This window comes from Phycodurus eques, chromosome 18 (assembly GCF_024500275.1).
Source record: "Phycodurus eques isolate BA_2022a chromosome 18, UOR_Pequ_1.1, whole genome shotgun sequence".
Classification (NCBI taxonomy): Eukaryota; Metazoa; Chordata; class Actinopteri; order Syngnathiformes; family Syngnathidae; genus Phycodurus; species Phycodurus eques.
Window position 1 is genome coordinate 8,017,941 of NC_084542.1, and position 25,002 is coordinate 8,042,942.

A 25,002-nucleotide genomic window follows, 5' to 3' on the forward strand; every position below is an offset into this window, starting at 1 on the left:
CCACATTTTGCTGAGAGATGGTATTTTAAATGTGTTGTGCTGAAAAGAGTTAAGTGATGCACTATATGCAAATTACTTTTTATTTTAAAAAAGTCCCATCGGGATGACTTGAAGCAAACTTTGCTGCCGAACACGCCAGTCGGAGTCTCCTCACTTCTCTTGCACTGGAGTAAACTCTGACCTTACAGCAACCTGTGCCGCATTTCAGATATCCCATCAGGGAACGGAGCGCGTGTGCCCCAAATTGTGTGATCAATTTGAGTTAATACGTGATTAATGCAATATTTTTGTGATTAATCATGAGTTAATGCTTTAATTTTGACAGCCCTAGATACAAGACAAAATTGTATTTCCATAGTATGACCTTTAAAAATGAGTATCCTAGTTTTAAAAGGAGGTATATAGTATTTTAATTCAGTTGTGTCTTTGACTGAATGAAATTAGCTGCAGGAAAAGATGAGTTTAAAATCTCAAGCACAACGTTTAATTTATGTTGGTTTCTTTGTTATATCCTAATTGTGGTGCATTTGAGAACCGTTTGATATTTAACAATTCAAAAAGAGTCCCTGCATAATCTGGAGGAATGGTGTTCCTCTGGACAACACTAGGTGGCAGCAGAGGAGCGCCTGACTCAGTGGTTTGGGTTTTTCTTCCATCACAGGCCATATTAACCACTCTTCTTGTGAGTGTGATGTGATAAAACTACTTGGATCGAAGAAAAAAAAAAGAGTTACAAGCTAAAAGTCAAACATCTATTGTCTGGCTACTTTCTAATTACCCCGCTCTAATCCAAGAGTGAGCAAACTTGTGTTTAAGGGTCACGTTTGAGTTTTAAAACAGACGGGTCAAGTCATTAATTACGGTAGATTTTAAAAAAAGTTAACGTGTATGTAAAATTGTTATGAAATAATGCATTGAACTAATGCATTATTTCACATTTTTAAATAATGAATGGAAAACTGCAAATGTATGCTCATTTTAATTGCCATGAAAAAATAGAACAATGACAGGGATAGGTTAAAAATCTGCAAATGCCGAACCGCGAGTATTCCCACAATTCACACGAAAATCTTGAACTACTTCTATTGCACGTATTGCATACAATTATACTTAATTCATTTGGAGTCGACAGGTGGCGCGCTCGCGTGCGAAAACGCGCGCGCACGCAGATTCCAAGTGGCTGACGTGCGCGCGTTCGCGAGCACGCAAACCAGGCTGGAATCGCTCGTGCTGCTCTTCAGAGTTGAGGGAGCACCCCAAGTGGCGACAATTCTTTTGGTTTTTCTTTCATTTTCTTTCTTTATTTTTTTGGCGTCTCAGTTTGTCGGCTCGTGAGCTGAGCGCAGGATGTGCGTGCGTTGGCGGCGGCGTCGTCGTCGGACGGGTTCGGTTCGGGTTCCGGGGGGCACCTGCTGCTGCTGCGGCCGGGAATGAAGCGCGTTTGTCGGCGTGTGTCGGTGGCCACGGCTGTGCTGGTGTGGCTCGGGGCGCTCGTTTACCTGCTGGTGCTCAGCCGGAGGAGGCTGCCCGAGCTCGGCGTGGCTGCCGCGGCCGGTGCCGGTGCCGGGGCGGGATTGGAACAAACCAAGCAGGTAAGACACACCGACCGACAAACACTCGCACGCACGCACGCACGCACGGACTTGCCTGTCTCACACTTTTCCCAGAAAGTTTTTGTTTGCGTGTGAATGCGCATGCGCCCGTTTGTGTCACGAGGGAGCACCTGGGTCAAAATTTGACAACTGCCTGTCATGAAAGACTTGCACTCTAGCTATCTTTCTTGATCCGAACAGACTAATACTAAACGTTTCTGAACACAAATATGGGGGGGAAAAAGGACAAGATAAGATACTATTCTAAAGTAAATCAATTTAAAATAACACATTAAAAATATAAACAAGCTGTATAAAAAAAATGAAACTGAAAATATAAATAAAAATGTTGTTTTTTGCGAAAAGCTCAAATGTTTATGAATCAAAACTTTGAAGTTTCTTTGCTTCTGTGTCATTTTGTAAGAGCTGGATATCTGGCATCTTGGATTGTCAGGATGGACTACAGGTGTGATGTTTCATTCATTTTTGTTAAACAGCAAATCTGCTCACACAGATATGTGCTACCAAAGAAACGCAGCGTTTCAGCCGCATTTTGTCGCCGAAGCTATGGAATAATAGTGGGTAGCTCATGGCATTGAATCACTCGCAACTGGAATGCTCTGGTTGTCTTAGATGACTTTTCACCTCTCGTGCAACGAGGCTTAGTTAACACAGACTAGCCTGCATTGGTGTGGTGAAACTCAACTATTTATGCTCCAAGTTAGAGGTGCACCCCAAAACCACAGGTGGTCTCATTGAAAAAAGGAGAGTTGTGGACGGACAGTGGCCTTTCTGCCAGGCATCCGAACAGCTCTCCTTTTTTGCATTCCAAAAGAATAGTATCATTCGCCTTCGGATTGGTTTCATGCTGGACGGTCACAATTGTCCTTACATCTTAATTGTGCCACTTGGTAGCAAACATAAATTCAGCACACGTGATGTAAACCCCAAGAAGATTTGCTTGCAGTTTGAAGTTGACTGTGTTAAACGCCTGAAAATGTGCGAGCTGAGTGATGCAAGTGTGCGCGCTCGCTTGCAATCCAGTCGTTTCAAAACAACCTTGGCGACAACCGGGCTGAGGAAATGCATCTCCTGAAACTCACGCCGCTTTCAAGCCTAATAACAAGTTCACCGCAGAGGTTGAACACTCGCTTCACAAACGCTCAGCGACTTTGCACTTGTGAACAGACATGTCAACTTTACTACTCCACAATGACATTCAGAACGTGACGCCGGCTAGTCTCTAATCCCGTGTTTGCTCCAGTAGGATTTTGAACGACTTTCCAGCCTGCATTTTCAAAGCGGAAGGAGAGAGGGGAATCATTTCCACATTTCCACTAACCCTAACCCTTGATTAGCAAACAATGAAAATTCCCAGAACCTGCTGCTGTGGTGGGCCCAGAACTAGGACCGGTTTCCCCGTTTGTCCAAGTTGTGCCGCTATTGCCACAGCTGGTGAGCCATGTTCATGTTCTGCGTAAATTCTGAGTATGAACTTTTCCATTGTTTGAAAATATAGATTATTGCAAAGCATTCCCTCTTTTTGTGATTTAAAAAAAAAACAAAAAAACCCACATTATTTTAATATAGTATATTCATTCATCCATCCATTCCGCTTATCCTCACTAGGGTCGCGGGCGTGCTAGAGCCTATCCCAGCTAACTTCGGGCGAGAGGTGGGGTACACCCCGAACTGGTCGCCAGCCGATCGCAGATATAATATATTGTACTCAAAAAAATATCAGTGAGATCAGCAACTAGTCAACTTCAACGCACCATTCATCTTGATGGTGTTGGTTAGCGTTACGAATAATTGGCTGCAACTAACATTTATTTTAATAATCGATTAATCGACTGTTGAGTATTTTTTTCGATTAATTGGATAAACTATTTTGAATTTCCATCCCTTTATTCAAAAACAGGACATTATTTCAAATTGACTGCAGAAAATGCACCAACATAAATTGATTATCATGCAGTTACTGGTTTGGTCTGTAATATCAGAAAAAAATGTTGATAATTGTTTTCCAAAGTAAAATCAGTCTTACTTTGATGAAACACAAAGGTAATATGTCTGTTTTTATGGTGGACTACACAAATCTGAGAACATTTACTGTTGAGAGGTTGAAGTCAGGATTTGGACAATTTTAAATTAAACAAAATGATTATCTCTCTAAATGATTATCAAAATACTTTTGGATTAATTTCATAGTAATCGATAAGATGTTGATTAATCCATTAATTACTGCAAATGTAGCATCGACTTTAACAAATTGCGCATCCCCTACTGTGTACCTAATGAAGTGGAGTTTTATGTGGAATATTCCTTGGAGTGTATGCAACTTGTGCGTGTGTATTATTAAAATGCAAATGAAGACTTCCTAGTTCTGAATGTATTGGCCTGCATTCACGTTTACCTAGTAGTGCCACTCACTACTTCGTGTACAAGATTGTTGTACACACTCACACACACAAATGTGTATGGTGTGTGTGTGTGTGTGTGCCTGCGTGCTGCTAGCATCTCGGCGGGGGGTCCTGTTCACTTTCAGAGGTTCAAAGAAAGGTCAGCGCTCAATTTACATTACCACCACCAAGAACATTTTTTTTTTTTTTTTTTAATATCATGTTTTATATACTGTACATCAACGGGCGCATTTTTAAAGGAGATATTTCCTTAAAAGGAAGCTCACTGTATAAAAAATGTTTTCGTCAAGCAAGATCAAGATGGCCTGAGTCTATCAAACGTCTTGATTTACATTAGTTCATTCTACTATATAGAGTGCACCTCCCACATATTCGCGTTTCTCCACCAGGGGATTCACCTATTTGTGGAATTTGTTTTCAAATTTTCTTTCAATTTCTTTTTAGGCGGGGTTGGGAACCACCCCAATTTTTCATGGAAAATGCTTATTGCCGGTACGTCCCCCTTAGTCAAGATTTTTGGGTGTTGACATTTTTTTTTCCCAATGTAATTACAATGGTTGTCAATTATTTGTACATTTTTGCCATTTGCGGTCGGGGGCCCTATCCCCTGCAAATAGCAGGGATCCACTGTATTCCTCTCTTTTGGGGTCAGTGACCCCAAAGCAAAGTTTCAAGCTGGAATGTAAAACCAAATTCAATCTGGTTCTGATCCAGATTGCTTAATAAGCAACACTGTAACACGCAACATGTAAAAGTCCATTAAACATGTTGAGGTGCCACTTGTGCAGAATTTATGTGTCGCATCTCATCAAATCCGCTCTATGATAGTCCATCACTTTTTTGATTTGACGTGACAAAGTTTGGGACTTAATGGAGGTCTGTTCACTCTCACAACTCGGCCTGTGATTGGCCAGAACATTGCTGTCCACTTCCTGTTTTCTCTATGCTGCTTTTTGTCTTGTCGCTCGTAAAACAACATCCACACATGGGCGCGCGCGCGCACACGCACACACACACACACACACACACACACACACACACGTGTCAGTGATGATTAATGTTGTGGTTAGTTTTCGCCATGCTGGCTGCAGCCATTGTTCCTCACTGCAAGCTATTCAGCGGGCTCCTGGGAGGGAAATGAGGTTCAGAGCAGCTGGAAGCAGCTCCCACGGAGGCAATAATAATAATAATAATAATAAGCAGGAAGAGGAAGCTATAATAATAAGAAGAAGAAGAAGCAAGAAGAGGAAGCTATAATAAGAATACATGAAAATAAGCATAATACAGGTTCATAGGTTAAAAAAAAAAACAATTTGCAAAATATAAGGTCTCAAGCACGCAGCATGGTGGTCTAGTGGTCAGCACTAGGGCCCAATTGATGTCGATTTTCTTAAGGCCAATTTCAATGTGCGGCAGAATAAAATTCTAACTGCTTTAATTTTAACTGATTAATCAGCCGATTCATAAAAGAAATTACAAAAATAACTTCTTTGTTGGCACCTTGACGCTGAAAGCATTACAGGCAGAAATTTTGACTGTTTTACAATACTTGAGCCTTGTATTATTTGTTTAACTTTACAACAAAAAATGAGCGGTAAAAATCGGCTTTTTTGCCGATTTTTGCTAATTTATTTTTGAATGTTTGTTTAAATGTCATTATATGTATCTTTTGTGAAATGTGTTAATGTGTGGGGGAAAAAAGAACAAATCGGCTGATTTTTGGCAATTTGAACAGGGCTAATATCGGCCGATTAAATCGACTGCTTGAGTTCGGAGATCGAATTAAGGCATTCCACATTCCAAAAACATGTTTTTCATTGAATACAATGAAATTGTCCATTGGTGTGAGTGAGAATGCACATTTATCTACAGTATTTGTGCCCTGCGATTGGCTGGCAACCAGCCCATTGTTTGTCTAAATGTGTTCTACCAAGTAGAGTTTGGTTTAAGTTCACCTTTGAGTTATGATGTCTTTCCCGCCCCCCGTTTCACGCTACCATCGAATACCCGCCTCCCCCTCCCATTACGCCAACAAATGCCTCCACAAGATGGAGAAGCGCATTTGTCCTGTTTTCCCATTTTGCCGCTTTATGAAATAGTCTGTCACTTCGGAAACAAATGGCAATCGTCTGCAGCACAATACAGCATCTTGGAAATAATTTCGGCGTGTGTGTGTGTAATGTGAGAGAAACTGCTTGTGTTTGAGTGCGTGTCTGTCTGAATAAGAGCGTTTGTGAGAGTCTGTTTGCGTGCGTGTGAGTGATTGTCTGCTTGTGTGTGTGTGTGTGTGTGTGTGTGTGTGTGCGCCCGCCCGCTCGTGTGTCTTTTATATGCACCTACAGTGTACACACACAATAGAAGGAAGGTTACTGTAGATTTCATCTTAGTTGATTGTATGGAAAATGTCAGCTCTCCTTCACCATCACTCCCTCCTTTCCAGTCGTGTGTACATGTACAGTGGGTACGGAAAGTATTCAGACCCCTTAAATATTTCAGTCATTTGCTAAAATCATTTAAGTTAATTTTTTTCCTCATTAATGTACACACAGCACCCCACATTGACAGAAAAAAAATGGAATTGTTGAAATTGTTTATTAAAAATGAAAAACTGAACTGTCACACAGCCATAAGTATTCAGACCATTTGCCCAGTATTTGGTAGAAGCCCCCTTTTGAGCTTATACAGCCATGAGTGTTTTTGGGAATGATGCAAAGTTTTTCACACCTGGTTTTGGTGATCCTCTGCCATTCCTCCTTGCAGATCCTCTGCAGTTCTGTCAGATTGGATGGTGAATGTTGATGGGCAGCCATTTTCAGGTCTCTCCAGAGATGCTCAATTGGGTTTAAGTCAGAGCTTTTGCTGGGCCATTCAAGAACAGTCACGGAGTTATTCTGAAGCCACTCTTTCGTTATTTTAGCTGTGTGCTCAGGGTCATCGGCTTGTTGGAAGGTGAACCTTCAGCCCAGTCTGAGGTCCTGAGCACTCTGGAGAAGGTTTTCGTCCAGGATATCCCTGTACTTGGCCCCATTAATCCTTTCTTCGATTACAACCAGTCTCCCTGTCCCTGCAGCTGAAAAACACCCCCACAGCATGATGCTGCCACCAACACGCTTTACTGTTGGGACTGTATTGGACAGGTGATGAGCAGTGCCTGCTTTTCTCCGCATATGCCACTTAGAATTAAGGCCAAAAAGTTCTATCTTGGTCTCATCAGACCAGAGAATCTTATTTCTCACCATCTTTGAGTCCTTCAGGTGTTTTTTTTTTTTTTTTTTTTTTTTTTAAGCAAACTCAGGCTTTCATGTGTTGTGCACTGAGGAGAGGCTTTCGTCGGGCCACTCTGCCATAAAGCCCCGACAGTGGAGGGCTCCAGTGATGGTTGACTTTCTAGAACTTTTTCCCCATCTCCCGACTGCATCTCTGGAGCTCAGCCACAGTGATCTTGGGGTTCTTCTTTACCTGTCTCACTAGGCTCTTCTCCCCCAATTGCTCAGTTTGGCCGGATGGCCAGTTCTAGGAAGGGTTCTAGTTGTCCCAAACATCTTCAATTTCAGGATTATGGAGGCCACTGTGCTCTTAGGAACCTTAAGTGCAGCAGAATTTTTTTTGTAACCTTGGCCAGATCTGTTCCTTGCCACAATTCCCTCTCTGAGCTCTTCAGGCATTTCCTTTGACCTCATGATTCTCATTTGCTTTGACATGCACTGTGAGCTGTAAGGTCTTATACAGACAGGTGTGTGGCTTTCCTAATCAAGTCCAATCAGTATCATCAAACGCAGCTGGATACCAATGAAAGGTGGAGAACCATTTTAAGGATGATCAGGAGAAATGGACAGCAGCCGAGTTAAATATGAGTGTCACAGCAAAGGGTCTGAATACTTATGTCTGTGTGATATTTCAGTTTCGTTTTTAATAAAACTACAAAAAATTCAACATTTTTTTTCTGTCAATATGGGTGCTGTGTGTACATTAATGAGGGGGAAAAAAATACTTTTTTCTTTTGCTGTTATGGCAATTTATCAAAATAAACAAACGTCTTTGCACACAAAATAGTTCATTCTTTCATTAAAATCATTTAAAATGTTGTTTAAGAGCGAGATATGGCGGAATTAGCAAATTACAGTTATCGATTTTCAAATGTAAGGAGTCAAAGTGAGAAGTTTTCAGAAAAATAAATACTCAAATTAGGTACAGATTCCTGTAAAAAAAATCTACTTGGATACAATATTTGTAATTGGTGAGTTCCCGACGCTGGCGAGTAGTCGTCTCTATGACAACGATGCTGAAGTGATGCGATTGGTCAAGGACGAGCTTGCGCAACATCTGGACGTGTTTTACCCAATTCACCCTCACCCCAAATATTTAATTTACGTCTTGTTTAAGTGTGAAGGATAAACGCAAAACGGCACCCCATCTGTCCACGCGCGTGCCCGTGCGCGCGCACACCCAGGTTTGGAGAGTTATGTCTATGGTAAAAGATAAAACTTACAAGGATTTAACAGGCGATGTAAACACGCAAAAAGTGCAAGCGTTGTTTGTTTTTAACGCCTCTGGCAATGAGAATCACTCTGAATGTTCTGAACTCCAGCTCGGTGGTGCTATAAATTGCTAACAACATTAAATGTCAGCCATGTTAAATAGTAATGCAACAGTGTGATTAAAAGTTTAGAGTGTGGTTAAGTTGGAAAAGAGAGTGTGTGCGTGTGTGTGTGTGCGTTGGGTCACAGACAGAGATGTATTAGCTGGAAGAGAACGCAATGTCGAACCCAAACAACCATTGCTGCTGCAGGCGCACACACACGCAATCTTAATCGATGAGTGTGTGTGTGTGTGTGTGTGTGTGTGTTGATGTTGATATTGTGGACCTTGGTTCCCTCTCCGGATGTGAGCTCAATAAGCCTAGATTAGAGACAAACAATCACTCTGCTGCTTTGCTGGAGGACCAGGCAGTAAAAGGAAAAGTCGGCAGATAGAAGGTGAACAAAGAGGACGAGCGTGTGATGTCACTTTTTCCGTTCTTTCGTACTCAACAGTAGAGCATGGGTTGGTTTCTGACCAATAAAGTGGAGAAAACGAGCTTTGTATGAAAAGAAACATCAAGCAGAACAGTGACTTTAATGCAAATACTTTTGCTTTTATGACACCTCCAAAGAATTAAACAACAAAAACAAGCGTGAGAAAGGGCTTTTGATTGAAATTCAGTGGCTTTTTCACATGGACTTCATCATTCACGCAGTGAATTGTGTCATCTTTTGTCATCATCGCGACACATACTCTGTATATACCATACATATACTTACTGTTTGAATGTGAGGTGCCTAAATATGTCAGACTTTCAACGTGTTAGCATTTCACTCATTTCATAATTGACGTGCCCAGCCGAGATTAGCCCCTAAATCTAGATCTTCTACACAAAAGCTGTGCTGATCTCAAATCCAACTCGATATAATGCCGCCATCTACAGGAATCTGTTGGTCATTACAGTGGTCTGCAAACCAGATTTTTACAGGCGAGCTGGGTGAAATACACTCTTCCACACCTACCTGTAGAAAAATGCACTTGACAAACATATTCATCAGTGCCAGTAAACGCTTAGATTCCAATTGACAAAATACAAATATTCATGGCAATGAATGAGTAAATAGGCTAAAGAAACACTCATTTGATTGAAACAAAATCAAACAATGTCTTTTTCAAAGCACACAAAGCCATTAGTGATGCAGTAAATACAACAAAATAAAAGATGACTCAGCAGTGCAATGGGCGAAAATGAATCTGCACGTAAACTTAGCGTTGTGGCTGACCAGGTCCTTCTGCACCGAAGCATTACAGCGATCCATTTTAACAAAACAGGCTTACTCAAATGTATCCGACCTAACTATTTTCACATGTGACGTTACTGTCTAAAACACTTTCAGGCTTTCAATCTTGCGGTAACATAATGACGCACGGCACCTGCAGAGCGAGGGAAAAGACGGAGACACACTTTTAGACAGGCTAAGAGTTGCTATAGTGCTGTTCTCAATTTGTATTTTCAACACGTTTAATTGGTTAATAATACCTAACAATCACAGACGACGTAGGGACAGACCAATAGTATCCATTTGTGAGCGATATTAAATTGACCACATTTGAACGCATGAGGTTTCCGCCCAACAGCAACGGTACAAATCTTAAAATTAGCTGTGCGAAGGCCGTTGTCGTCTGCCCGCTGTGTCACCGAGCTGCTGACTAACGACTTCAAGCTGAAAGGGAAGCGCAGAAGCTTCACGCAGACTTCGCTCTTTGTCACCAGCGCGACTCATCACAAACATGTTTGTGTGTGACGATTACAGTGATTCATCAACTGATGGCCTCAGCAGAAACTTGACAGACAAAAAGTCACAACAGCAACCAATCAGAGGCCTTCGGGACTTGATCTCTTATTTGGACCACCGCTTTGCAACTTCTTGTTCATCTTTCACTTCCTGCCTAATCCATCTTTGCTTTGTCTTCTCTTTTGGTCATTTTTCTTTTGTACTCTTGCTCTTCACGCGTCATCGTTACTGCTGCCAGGGGAACGACTAGAGACAAGAACACGCGCGCACACACGCACACACACAAATGGCCCCCCTAATGGGCCCATTTAGACAAAGTGTGGCATCAGCAAGTGTGCGACTGAGCAATGAGGGAGAATGAGAACAGGCCAAGAGAATATGACCGACCGTGCATAACATTAATGTCGCTTGCCTGAGCACCCTGTCAGTTTTTATGCATGTATCAGTGGCCATTGTGTGCGTGTGTGTGCGCGTGCGTGTTTGGTGTGCGTGTGCGAAATATACGCATCTTAAATTATTTTATGGAAATGCCCTAAAAACACTACTCAACTAACATTACAATAGGGGAGGCAAACATTATTGAGAGTGTTGCAATCTTTGTTGCATTAATTTCGCAGTTTTTTTTTTTAATTGGATTGATTAATTTAAAATGTATTTTGTATTCATGTATTGTAAAGAAATACGTAAACAAATCTTAGTAGAATAAACCATTTTACATTATCGCTGGTGCTGGGCTGAAACTGTATGTCCAAATTTGGTCAAGTTCTTATTTTGTCACACATCGATACTATTGGTCAGTCCCCACTTGAGTCTGTTATTTTTTTTCAAATGCCTGACCAATCTAAACTGTTGAAAATGGCTTGCTCTCATTTATGATGTAATGTTTATGGCTCAACAAACATGCTGTTTTTTTTTTTTTTTTTTTTTAAAGTGATGCTTTTGGAGATACGGGGATTCCACCCGAAGTCAGCATTATACATCTGACTATTGTATTGAACAATTGTTAATTAATTATAAATTAATGCAATTAAACGAGGGACAAAACGTGGCTTGGTACAAGGTACTTTTATTGTCAATTCTTCAATATGCGTAGTGGGTAGCATGTGTGCCTCACAGTTGTGAGGTTTGGGCTTTGAACCTCGTTTCCAGCCTTCCTGACTGGAGTAAAACCTAATTTTCGTGAATATTAAGTAATTTCACTCTCATAAAATTACACCGTTGTTATATGTCATTATTCTTAAAAAAAAAAAAAAAAAGACATCTTGAGAATTACTTTTTGTTTAAAAAAAAAAAAAAAAAAAACTTTATTCGTGGAATACTACCCTTATTATTAAAAAAAAAAAATCTAACTTGCCTTTATTCATTTGGGGATGTCAGATTTATGGTTAGAGCGTCTGCCTCACAGATCTGTGGACTGGGGTTCAAATCCTGGCCCCGCCTGTGTGGAGTTTGCATGTTCTCCCCGTGGCTGCGTGGGTTTCCTCCAGGTACTCCGGTTTCCTCCCACATCCCAAAAAACATGCATGATAGGTTAATTGAAGACTCTAAATTGCCTGTAGGTGTGAATGTGAGTGCGAATGGTTGTTTGTTTGTATGTGCCTAGGGATTGGCTGGCGACCGGTTCAGGGTGTAGCTGCCCTTTGATAGCTGGGATAGGCTCCAGCACTCCCGTGACCCTTGTGAGGATAAGCGGTATAGAAAATGGATGGATGTCATTTCTGTCGGGCCAATTATATATTAATCGTGCACTCACTGTAGTAGTCTCGCCACGATGCACTATTTGCATATCTGTTGATGACCAATACTGGCCACTTATGCCAGAGTAGCATCTGCACCACTTGCACACTGACTGAGGAGTATCTGCAACATTTGCACAATCGACATTGTCCCCCGCACTACTAGTCACTTTAAACTGTGTACAGTCTTTGAAGTCTCTGCGCCCTTTGCACAATGGTCATTGCACCGGACTATTGCTATATTAGTCATTCAAACTACTCTAAGTGCTAGAGGACTCTGCATCTTTTTGCACAGTTGTCAAAAAAAAAAAAAAAAAAAAAAAAAAACAATTGTTACCGGCATTACCAGATAACTAGCAACCCTTTATTGCTGTGACAGTTTTTCTCAATGTCTTTATTTCTCAAAAGTGTTCTCTGTCAACTGACTGTCTGTTGTCGTACTCGAGCGGCTCCAACAAATTCCTTTTGTCTTTTTTGGACATACTTGGCAAAATAAAGACGATTCGGATGTCAGATTTATGTCATGATGAGTCACAGTCATAACATAGCTTTTCATTGGCCCAAAGGCAGTGTCAGCATCTTTCCCATCCTCTGACTGGTTGGTCAGAGCAAGCCAAGTTGGACTAGTAAAAAACGTCTGTGACAAACATTTAATAAATCAGCAACTCTCGCATCTCATTTTGTCATGTTATTAAGACACATTTTGATTCTTGATGTAATTGACACAGTAGCACACTTTTCGATTGCCATTTTGCATAGAACTGAAGGTTTGTATGATTGTGATGTAATAGCGGGGCTATTAAGAGGTGGATTAGGTCAGGTAAGTCCCCACTGAAGGCACCAGGTACCAAATGCACGGCCCGCTCCTGTATTTCTGTGATCCTAACCCAGCTATGCACTCGCCTGACAGATGTCGGAGAGCGAGTGGGAGGACATGCTGGACGGCTTCGACGAGCGCGGCTACCTGAGCGCCCGACGCTGGCGGCCCGGCGATGACCCGTACACGCTGTACGCATTCAACCAGCGGGAGAGCGAACGCATCCCTAGCAACCGAGTGCTCAGCGACACGCGGCACCACAGGTGGGCGGAAACACGCACGCTCGACGCGAGGTGGCAAAAGCCCAAACGTTCTCTGACGGCACCATTAGCAAACAAACGCTTTCTATGTTATTTGACCTGGGCACGCTTTCTATGTTATTTGACCTGGGCAAACATGAGATACGAGCGCTGTTTGGTGGCAGCAAACTCGACTCAACTCACTCCACAACAAGCAGCAGTTGGGCAGATAGAATTGGTAAACAAATCTTCAAAAAAGAGGCTTCAAGCTGTTTAATGCTACTCCCATTTGAAGTTTACTGTCAAACTAAAGGTAAAACAAAGACAATTACACACTATTTAAAACAACTAAATAACTCTGCCTTAGGGATGCAACACATGTAGACAGTCAGTATCACAACACAATTCTTTATCTTCTGCAAAGAATGTCTAATATCACTGCAGAGACTGTCTCCATGTGCAATACATCCGTTTGTCTGTCTGATTGTCCCTCGAGGTGGTAAAGGCAGGCACACCAGAGGGTGCAGCACAAAGTTCATTGAAGTCAAGTAAAATATAAAAAACTGAAAAATTCTTTACATTCTATATCTGTCATTACTGTATTTTTTATTTTTTTTTAAACAATATTCTAGAGTGCTATTTTTCCCATTGAAACAACACATTACAAAATGTTGTTTTTATGGCATGCTGTAATTAATGTACTGTATTTCGTTGGGGAAAAATGATTTGGACTACTAGTGTCTTGAATTGAGTGTGGTCACAGAGAAAAATAAACTTGTACCTCAAGGCACCACTCTATGTCTGCAGTATATACCACATCCAGTTCAATTATCCTCCTCAGCCACAAGTTCGGCTATGTTAATTTTTTTTTCCAAAGAAATGAGAAAAAGCCTAACCCTTTAGTCGTACACCATTATTGGCACCCTTTCAGTTTTTGCACGTGTATAATATCTTCAGAAATAAATGGAAATGTACCAAACGTATATCACCCACCAGGATCTTTTAATTGGAGGTCCAAATTAATTGAACGCATTTTTTTTTTCAACTTGGATATTTTAATAAAAAAAATAAATAATGGAAACAGCATGTGCAGCATATTTGCAGCCCTCCTTAATATTTGGTTCCACAACATTTGGCAGCTATGACAGCCTCCAAACATTTCTTGTATCCATCTATAAGCTTTTTGCACTTCTCAGGTGGTATTTTCTCCCACTCTTCCAATGCAATTTGTTCAATGTCTTGAACATATGCAGGTTTCTTTTCCCCAAAAAAGTCTGGTAGATTTCAGACTTTTTGCTGGCCATTATAAAATGGTCCATTTTCTCCTTTACAACCATTCCTGTGTGCTTTCGGATATGTCCTTTGGGTCTTTGTCTTGCTGGAGGACCCATTATCTTCGCCTCATACCAAGCTTTCTTGCGCTGGGTAAGACATGTCACTCTTCAAATCTCTTGATAATTTTCTTATTTCATGATGTGTAATACTGTCAAGGCCTCCAGTCCCAGATGTAACAAAGCAGGCCCCAAAGCATTATGGATCCTCCACCATGCTTGACTGTTGGCAGGGTGTTCTTTTCCTTAAAGGCTTCATTGCGCCATCTGTAAACATGCTGTTTGTGTGCATTGCTAAATTTTCGTTTCATCTGTCCATAAAATATTGTTTATCATTTACTCTTTGTATTAAACACAAGTTCTCTATCGAAAAATGTTGTTTCACTTGATTCATTTTCTTCAAGAGATACTCCACATTTAATACTTAGACTTCATTGGTGCCAATAATGGTGAGGACAACTGTATATCTTTTTTTTTTTTTTTGTCATGGTTTCAGTTCAGGTCTTTTTTCTGCCACCCGGAAGTGTCCTGGTGCTTATTGTTTAACAAATCATCCTTAAATAGCCTATTCTCGCCACAAAGAAGTCAATTTTTCAAATTGCAAAGCATCTTGGTGCTTTGAAATGTAATTAATTAGCTAAGTGAAAATCCTCTCAGCCGAGCGTGCAGATAAGCAGCGAACCGCTCGGACCGCGGCAGATAACAACTTGCAGGCGCTTGTGGGAAGGGTGGTTTGCGGGAGGGCCGGACCCCCGCTGACCGCATAAACTCACTTTTGATTGGGTGTCACAAGGTTAGGAGGAAGCGTGTGCACAGGATGTGGCAGCTCGACGTTAGGCTCTGACTCTCCTGGACAGACGCTGATGCTGCAAAATCACAATCACCTGTTCCGCTGAAGAACTGTGTGCGTGTGATATGAGACACTTTTGAACACATTTGGGTCCTCCTGGGCCACAAAATGACCAATATGTACAATAGCACATTTTGTTAGTGAGTACCAACACTGTTGGGAAGATGTCTTTGGAAATATAGTTGGTTACAATTACTTGTTGAAAATGTAATAGTGTAACTATTTCAATTACTTTCTCAAAGTAATGTAACTAATCACGTGAATACATTTTCATTACTTTTCTTAATTTTGAGGGAATGCATCATTACCCTGTGATGTTTCCTCTTAAAAAAAAAACTGGATTAAAATCAGAATTTTTTGGGGAATTAACCACATATTTGTTCTTTACACAAATAATCAACTGATAACACAACATGATGAAATGTCAATAAAGAAAAAATAATGTGTTTGCTGCGTTATCTGTATAACATGTAGAAAATGATCTAATGACAAATGTGTACAATAGCGCTTCATAGATAAGTGATGGCACTAATATGTCATTAAAAATGTCCAAAATTATAAAGATAAAACGGTTTAAAAGTCAACCTTCCGAGCTTTTGGGGCTGTTTTTGAAACGTAACTAAAATTGCAATCATAGAACTTTCCAAAAGGAACTGTAATTTAATTACACATTTTCTCCCAGTAATGTAATGTGTATGTTAATTTTGTAATTAAATTACGTAATCTAGTTTAATGTAATTAGATACTCCTCAACGCTGGGCACCAACCACCTTTTGTGGTGTGCTTAAAAGTGGAGCTTTGACACATTCCTGCCAAAACAAAACCAAAAGAACCTTTCAGTTTTTGGCATCATTCTTTACGATACCTTAAGGGTAGGGCCCATTTTCAACAAGTGGGTCTGTCTACTTGAAGGTTTACAAGTGAAATGAATCCTGACGTGTGTTGACCTTTTTGTCCGTCCCTAACCAGTTTGCTCTGAATCCCAACGGAAGGCTACGGTTGTACAGTTGAGTCTGCAAAGCAAAATAAAATCATACATGCGTCATGAGGTCTGTAGTGATTGGTTGCCAGATGGATCCAAACAGGATCCATTTTAATTGGGTGCCTGTTGGGCGCAGTCTACGCCCTGGTGGGATGCTGATGATGCCGAAGAACATCTGTTGGGAGACTCAGCACCTTCTCTCTCTCTCTCTCTCTCTCTCTCTCTCTCTCCCTCCCTCCCTCCCTCTCTCCCTCTCTCCCTCTCTCCCTCTCTCTGCGTGCGTCGTCGTCGTGTGCCTCCTTGGGTTTCCGAGGAGGGAAATTCTGAGATAGGGCGGCGGGGAAGAAAGTGAGAAGAGCGTGGGAGGATGGTTTGGGGAATTGCGGGCTTGTGTGGGGAGGGGGTGGGCCTGATAACGCACATTTATCTTGCTGGAGGGGGAAGATGGTGATGAAGTGTGTGTGCGCATGCTATGATCTATGTCTCAGTAACTGTGAAGCTGACACATTTCAAGTTGGGGGGTACATGATACACATCGTCGCCCCCGCCCCTCCCAAATCCCCCTATGATCTTGAGCAGCCTTTCCCACACTTTTGAAGCCACGCGTGCCCTTAAATATCCAGAAAAACTGCACACTTCCCTTTCTTTTTGAAGCCGGAAGAAGGTCTCCTCTGTTCTATAGCACAGTGGAACTTTAGTTTTTGTATACTTTAGTTTTTGCATAACTCTGTTTTGTTTTCATCTATATTTTGTCCTAGTTTTTGTTCATTCACTCAGAAAATCCGTGACTCTACCATTTATTTCCCTGAATCGATGCGCGTTCATCTGAAGCATTTCATAACTTCAATGGAAGCTTTTATTCTGAACTCAACTGAACTGTCAAAAGTCAGACCTTCAAAATAAAATATGCAATATGATAACACAGTTTCAGCACACTTTCATGGGCCACATGGTGGCTTATATAACAGTTGCACTCATTAAACAAGCACAAGATAGACTTCAGGCAACTGCTAAACAGGCCAACCATGGGGCCAAAGAAAGTGTGCTGAAACTCTTATTATAGCGGCTTTTTATTTTGAAGGCCTGACCTTTGACTGGATGTTCCCGATGTTGCCTTAACTTGTCTGAGTGTTGCTGAGCAGACCAGGAGGCTTGTTATTGCCTTGAGTTGTCAATAAAAGCTTGCATTGTGGAATATGCCTTGCTGTCTATTGAACACAATACGAGAGAAAGTTCTGAGTGCAGGCCATTGGGTAAAGAAGGTGAGAAACATGATAGAATTCAAGAAAAAACTGAGAAACTGCCCCCCCCCTCTTTTTCACCTCCTCGCTGTATATGCCATCAAGTGTCTTTAATAAAGGTAAAAGTGATGTTAGTTGTTCATTTATCCACTTCATTAGTTATTTGTATTCATTTTACTCCGTTTTCTGTATGTAAAACTATGGTTACTCACTATGAAGCCTGATTAAAAACACATCAAAGATGGAGGGGACCTTTTAAAAACAACAAAAACAAATGGTGGCATTAATGGCATTTCAATTCATTTTTAATGAAGGGAATTGTTTTGATATACATGTATGAGAAAATTGGTTACGAGTTTGGTCGCAGACCAAATTTAACTCACAAGTCAAGGTACCGCACATAATCATTAAAATCTATCCGGAGCCAGGGAAAAATCATCGTTTGCACAACTTTATTTATTTATTTTGCAACAGTGACTGACAGCTGAACTCTGTCGCATGCAAATCAAAATGAGGCAGCAGATTAGTGGCGCAGCAGAGCAAAGGAGGCAGGTGAAGAAATCAAGCGAGATGAAGACTGCTGTTATTTGACGATTCTTTTGGCGGGGTCCGGGGGTGTGGAGATGTTCCTGCAGTGAGAGGAAGTTAAAGAAGAACTGCGGCTGCTGCAGGTCAGATGGGGTGATACGAGGGGGGATGGAGGAGGAGGAGATTCTGAGAGCCCAGATAAGTGTGTGCGTGTGGGTATAAAGCACTCCAGCCAGCGCTGTGCTATTATCTCAGTGAACTGGAGCGCCTCCCTCAGCGGGGAAGAGATCCAGGCACGAAGACAATGAGCCGTGGCATGCTGGGAGCCAACATGGCCGCTGACGTGTTGATATGGCAACTGCAACCGTTCCAGACACACAAAAAAAACCCCAAATGAATTAAAAATGTTAAAGCTTCAAGATCATTCTCAGGAAAAGTTATTAGCTACACGTTAATGACATCATTAAGCCTTGGAATTCGCCAGAAATTACCGCTTTAAACCAAAAATGGCGGACTTCCTTTTTAGTTTTGTGCACGGGTACTTAAAGGCCGCCGCACACCGGGCAACACGGCCGAACCCGTACTGCATTTAAAAACAAATCTGAATCTCTGTATTTCAGGCACTGCGAGACGTTCATAAAGAAACATTCCTGCTGCTTGTGTACTTGTCAACTCAAGTGTTGTTAAAGGTTATGTTGTGTGTGCAAGTGCACTTAAATTCAGTGCAGTGTTTACTTCAATATAGTGCAGTGTGTTGTGTAAAGTTGTTCTGAAATGTATCCTAGTGTCCAAATGTAGTGTGTTGCGTTGTGTATTTGTGTAGTCGTGTCGCAGTGAATGAGTGTGAGTGGCCATAGATTGAATAATTGATGTTGTTAGTGTTTTAACAGCATCGCGGTGTCCATTTTATTACCTGCTGCATCTTCTTCATCGTTTGCTCGCTGTTAGAGCTTCTTTTCCGCCCCAGCTCACCAACCACACCGTTATTGTTATTTTTTCCAAAGCATTTTTGATTGTCTGCTGTCACATCCCCAAGTTCCAAAGATGCGCGTCGTTGGTGTTGTCGTTTGGCTTTAAACAGAATAATAATAAAAATTTGACGTTTAAATGGGACCACTGGGATGTCGATACCTCCTGCCAGGTAGGCTCAATCATAGAAGCCCATCATTTATTGATGATTGATTGATACTTACTAGAGAGCTGATACCATTTAGTCATCAGTATTAATGTCCTTGGGTGTGCGTGCGGTGTGTGTGTGTGTGTGTGTGCGTGCGTGCGTGCGTACGTACGGTGTGTGTGTGTGTGTGTGTGTGTGTGTGTGAGCGTGCGTCCGTTTCGGGTGTGAGAGCGTTTCGGTAGTGTGTGAGGACATTTCAATTGTGTGTGTCAGTAAAAAAAAAATATATATATTTTTTAATCGATTAATTGTTGCACCTCTAATTAAGACCTGCTTTTCAGTCCACCATCAGTGATGGTGGAAACTGATCCATGTCCCCGAAACGTGATGAAAACAAATGTGTATACACGCACACACACAAATTGCTGCAGTCAGCCGCCTTGTAACAATTGGAGCGGTTCATCCCCAATGTGTTTTCCACTCACATCTTTTGTTGAACATCTGCAGCGCGTTCAACCGCGGCGTGATCACAACATGCATACGTGCACCCACATTCAGGCTTATTGTCTCCATCTTTTTTTTTTTTTTTTTTTTTGGCTGTATTTTTCAAGCGTGTTATACACGTTACACCAGAGTTGGCTCACTGGGGAAATTCATCACTTCTGCAGAGCAGCTGTCAATCAAACACACTTTTCTTTAATGTAATGACTCAATAAATATATTGGTAACTACAGTACTTTACTTGCTCCATATTTTTATTTTTATTTTTTGCTTGCTCATAATTTACATTTTTGCTTGCAACTCAAAGCAAAATTCAACCATGTGACAGTTCGCAAGTTGAAACTAAATTGTTAGTTGGGGTACTCGTAAGTCAAGGTACTGCCGTAGTCTAACATAGTCAAGTGTCGGCACCCCATTACAGAAAGTTAGGGGAAGTCAAGTTATTCCACAACAAACTCATCCAAGCATTTTCCTCCATACACACACTCTATGGGCAAAAGTATTGGGATGCCTAGAGGATGTGAAAAGTGGGGGAAATTTTGAGTTGTTTGCAAATACTGTATAACGGTCTCAACTCTTCTGGTGTGTCTGTGGAAATGTTTATTTTTCCACACCAAACTAGGCCAAGTCAGACCTCGACAAGAAAAGGAAGTTCCACAAAGTGTTCCTGCAAAGTTGGAAGCATTCAATTGTCATTCAGTCTCTGATTGATTCATGTGTTGCAATGACGTTATCCACTTCATCCGTCCAACAATCTGAACAGTTTTTGTGCTGGTTGGCCATAAATTTGAAAAAAAAAAAAAAAAAGTAGTTTAGCTAATGTTTTTTTGTTATGTAAGACTTAATCCCGCTCAAGTGATCATCATTTTAATCCCATTTGCTCGGACATGCTGATTAACTGAAATTGCTGCGGTCGATTTACATGCACGCACACTTAGCTTCTGTAATATGGAGAAGAAAAATGTATATTGCACTCAGTTTTTAATGTTCTTATTATATTTATATCATGACACGCTTCAGAATTAAAGGCATTTATTTTAGGAAATGTAGCTGTTTTTATTTTCACATTTTCCATTTTGTCAACTAAAATTAAGTAAATATACTAATCCTTTAAAAACGCAACTACATTGCTGCGTTTGGCTGGCGACAAGTCCTGAGTCGTTCAGTGTGGCCTGGTTAATTCCTCTAATCAAGTCCTCGACATGATGAAACGCCTCCAACAGGAAGAGGAGGAGCCACGTGTTGTATTTTAAGTCAAGTGAGAAGTTCATTTTTAATGTTTTTTTGTGTGGTGCCACAACAGGAAATGAAGTGCGTCAGGGCGTCAACGCCGCCGCTGCCTCATACTCGTTAGTCTTTGTTGTCGCCCGTCGATGTTTCATTTGTCTGCCGTGTGGCTGATGAGGAGATAATGACATGTAAAATCAGGTCTTCATCTTTCATTTGACTCACTGCTTGCACACGCCAAAGGCTTTTATGTACAGTGGGTACAGAAAGTATTGAGACCCCTTTCAATTTTTCACTTTGTTATATTGCAACCATTTTTTTCCCTCATTAATGTACACACAGCACCCCGTATTGACAGAAAAAAACGGAATTGTTGAAATGTTTGGTGACTTGTTAAAGAAAAACTGAAATATCACACAGACATAAGTATTCAGACCCTTTGCTGTGACACTCATATATTTAACTCTGGTGCTGTCCATTTCTTCTGATCATCCTTGAGATGGTTCTACACCTTCAGTGGAGTCCAGCTGTGTTTGATTATACTGATTGGACTTGATTAGGAAAGCTACACCCCTGTCTATATAAGACATTACAGCTCACAGTGCATGTGAGAGCAAATGAGAATCATGAGGTCAAAGGAACTGCCTGAAGAGCTCAGAGACAGAATTGTGGCAAGGCACAGATCTGGCCAAGGTTACAAAAAATATTCTGCTGCACTTAAGGTTCCTAAGAGCACAGTGGCCTCCATAATACCGAAATAGAAGATGTTTGAGACGACCAGAACCCTTCCTAGAGCTGTCAGTCAGGCCAAACTGAGCAATTGGGGGAGAAGAGCCTAGTGAGACAGGTAAAGAAGAACCCCAACATCACTGTGGCTGAGCTCCAGAGATGCAGTCGGGAGATGGGAGAAAGTTCTAGAAAGTCAACTAACACTGCATCCCTCCACCAGTCGGGGCTTTATGGCAGAGTGGCCCGAGGGAAGCCTCTCCTCATCGCAACACACATGAAAGCCCGCATGGAGTTTGCTAAAAAAGAAAACACCTGAAGGACTCCAAGATGGTGAAGTGGTTAATTCTAAGTGGCATGTGTGGAGAAAACCGGGCACTGCTCATCACCTGTCCAATACAGTCCCAACAGTGAACCACGGTGGTGGCAGCATCCTGCTGTGGGGGTGTTTTTCGGCTGCAGGGACAGGGAGACTGGTTGTAATCGAAGAAAAGATGAATGCGGCCAAGTACAGGGATATCCTGGACGAAAACCTTCTCCGGAGTGCTCAGGACCACAGACTTGGCCAAAGGTTCACCTTCCAACAAGACAATGACCCAAAGCACGCAGCTAAAATAACGAAAGAGTGCCTTCAGAATAACTTCGTGACTGTTCTTGAATGGCCCAGCCAGAGCCCTGACTTAAAACCCAATTGAACATCTCTGGAGAGACCTGAAAATGGCTGTCCACCAATATTCAACATCCAACCTCACAGAACTGGAGAGGATCTGCGAGGAGGAAGGGCAGAGGATCCCCAAATCCAGGTGTGAAAAACCTGTTGCATCATTCCCAAAAAAAGACTCCTGGCTGTATTAGCTCAAAAGGGTGCTTCTACTAAATACTGAGCAAAGGGTCTGAATACTTATGGCTGTGTGATATTTCAGTTTTTTATTTTTTTCAACAATTCAGTTTTTTTTCTGTCAGTATGGGGTGCTCTGTGTACATTAATGAGGGGGAAAATGAACTTAAATGATTTTAACAAATGGCTGCAATATAAGAGCGTGAAACATTTAAGGGGGTCTGAATACTTTCTGTACCCACTGTACTTTTTTTTTTATTTTTTTTATCCCCAATCAAATATGCGCTTTTCCTTTTATGTTGTTGTTTTTCTGACACTAAAGTAGCATCCATCCATCCATTTTCTTTCTCACCTTATTTCTATTAGTGTGCTGGATGAGCTGCAGTTTTTCTCAACTGAATTGGGGCGAAACCTTGCACCTTGCACCAATCGTACGCCACATATAGACAAACAATAGACTGGTCACTAGCCAATGTCTACTTAAAATGTGTATGTAAAAGTTTATTTCAATTCAATGTTTAGTTTCATTTAATTAAATTGTCATTAATTAACCAATTATTGAACAAAATGTTTAAAAATGCCAATTTGTATGTAATATTTATTTAGAATTAATACATAATGCATGTATTTGTAAAATAGTTTATTATATTTTTTATAATTTAGAGTGTGTAATAAAAATAAAGGTACATGTAAGATTTTTATTTTAGCCCTGCGATTGGCTGGCGACCAGTTCAGGGTGTATCTCGCCTGAAGATAGCTGGGATAGGCTCCAGCACGCCCGCGACCTCTGTGAGGTACAGAAAATGGATGGATGGATTTTTATTTTAATACATACAATAAATAAAAAAATATTTTAAAAAAATAAAAATTGAATTTGTTTATTTTACCTGTATTGTTTTATTTATAATACATTAACTAAATATTTATACATTACATAAAAAGGTTAAATGCATATGTAAAATTGTTTCCAAAAATATTTTATTGCAATAAGTAATTATATAATGTGATGACTTTTTGAGCCGCGGATGCGTGTGGAATGTGCAGTATAAAAAAAAGACATTCCTTTAGCGAGCCCTAAAATGGTGAAAAGTCCTGTATTTTGCCAAACAAACTTTTTCTAGTATTTTGGGGTGTGATATTGTCTCAATGGTGCCTTATTAAACGTGAAATGTGAATTAAAATCGTCCATGCATTCGTGAGTGGCAGACGTTCTGACGAAAGGCCTGAAATCAGGTCATTAGAATTTATCGCCCTTATCTACGTCACCAGCGAAGATCTCCGCCTAGCTCTCCGCTCCCGAGCCAGCGCTGTAAACGTAACAAAACACGTGTGCTCTTACAAGTAGGTCCTCTACACGGAGGCAACCAATCAGAGGAAAGGGGGCGGTCTTAGCCAAATATGGACAAAGCGGGTAAAAAAACTGGGTCGAACAGAAATAGCGCTCAGAGGGGCCTTTTCTGGACCCTCGTATGACAAAACCAAGGTGTTGTTTCTTTTTAAATGAAATTGACACTTTTATACTAAGTCCATGTTAGAGAGTCACTCTACGGAAGTGTAAATAGCCAAAATATGGGACCTTTAAAACTGTTTGTTAATTGACGCCCGCCGCCGCTAACAAGATAAAGTGATGCCAGCTAGTCTAAATGTAAATTTTCAGCGCGAGACAGTAGCAAATGAATAAATAACGAGTACATAAATATACCCTCTGGGACGGAGGTGAGCGGCGGTGCTTAAGCCGTAATATCAAATAATGTATGCGACCGTTGAGCTTCTGCACTCACAGGTGGCCTATAGCGCAGAATAAAAAAACGAAGCTCTTAATGGCCCCGCAGATGTCCTTGATGAAGCCCGCTCGCTACACAAGCCAAACGTTTGATTTTTAAGCCTTGCTTCACTCCTTCTGACTCATTAAGTGTCGTCATCACTCTTTTATTTATCCTCGGAAAGATGCTCTATGAACTATTCAAAAATTTTAAGTCTTCAAGAAAATATGCCAGCAGAACAACAATGAAGTTTGCTTACAAGCTAACGACGTCGTCTGTCATTTAAAAAAAAAAAATCATTGAAGCTTAAATTACAGTTGATTCACGCTACTAGCTAATTGTCTGCACTGCATTTGGTCAACACATTTTTTTATGAAGCTACTCTTATTTTTCAAGAATAAAGGGATCCTAAGGAATGTTTACAAATGCCACTGTGGTGCGGCAGCTGTTGGATTCGAGCAAATGGCTTAATCTTCAATTCCGGCTTGTTTTGGTTTAATGTCTGATACGTTAGCATTAGCTGCTAGTTGGAATGTAGTGGGCTGGAGCTAGCGTATTCATGTCGACAGTTATTAAACATTTTCCACACCAACTATTATTTAAAAATATTTCATTCTGATGTTCTGTTAACAATGTGTATGTAGCATAGCATTAGCTTTAGCTGCTAGTTGTAATTAGCGTGATGATGTTTGATCTTGTCTCTGATTAAATGAAAATTTGATATACAGTTGTTCGTTTTTTTTTTATGCACCTCAGGTTAAGATAACCCTAACC

General features: G+C 41.0%; 1 protein-coding gene across 1 annotated transcript in view; it reads left to right on the forward strand.

Moving 5' to 3' along the window:
- The first annotated feature begins 1,217 nt into the window (after positions 1-1,217).
- Positions 1,218-25,002, forward strand: part of galnt14 (UDP-N-acetyl-alpha-D-galactosamine:polypeptide N-acetylgalactosaminyltransferase 14 (GalNAc-T14)) — a 74,964-nt gene continuing 51,179 nt past the window's right edge. Inside the window, exons 1-2 of the mRNA XM_061704432.1 lie at positions 1,218-1,592; positions 12,979-13,148. Coding sequence (XP_061560416.1) covers positions 1,431-1,592; positions 12,979-13,148 — 332 coding nt within the window. The 5' untranslated portion in view covers positions 1,218-1,430. The remainder of the gene's footprint in view (positions 1,593-12,978; positions 13,149-25,002) is intronic.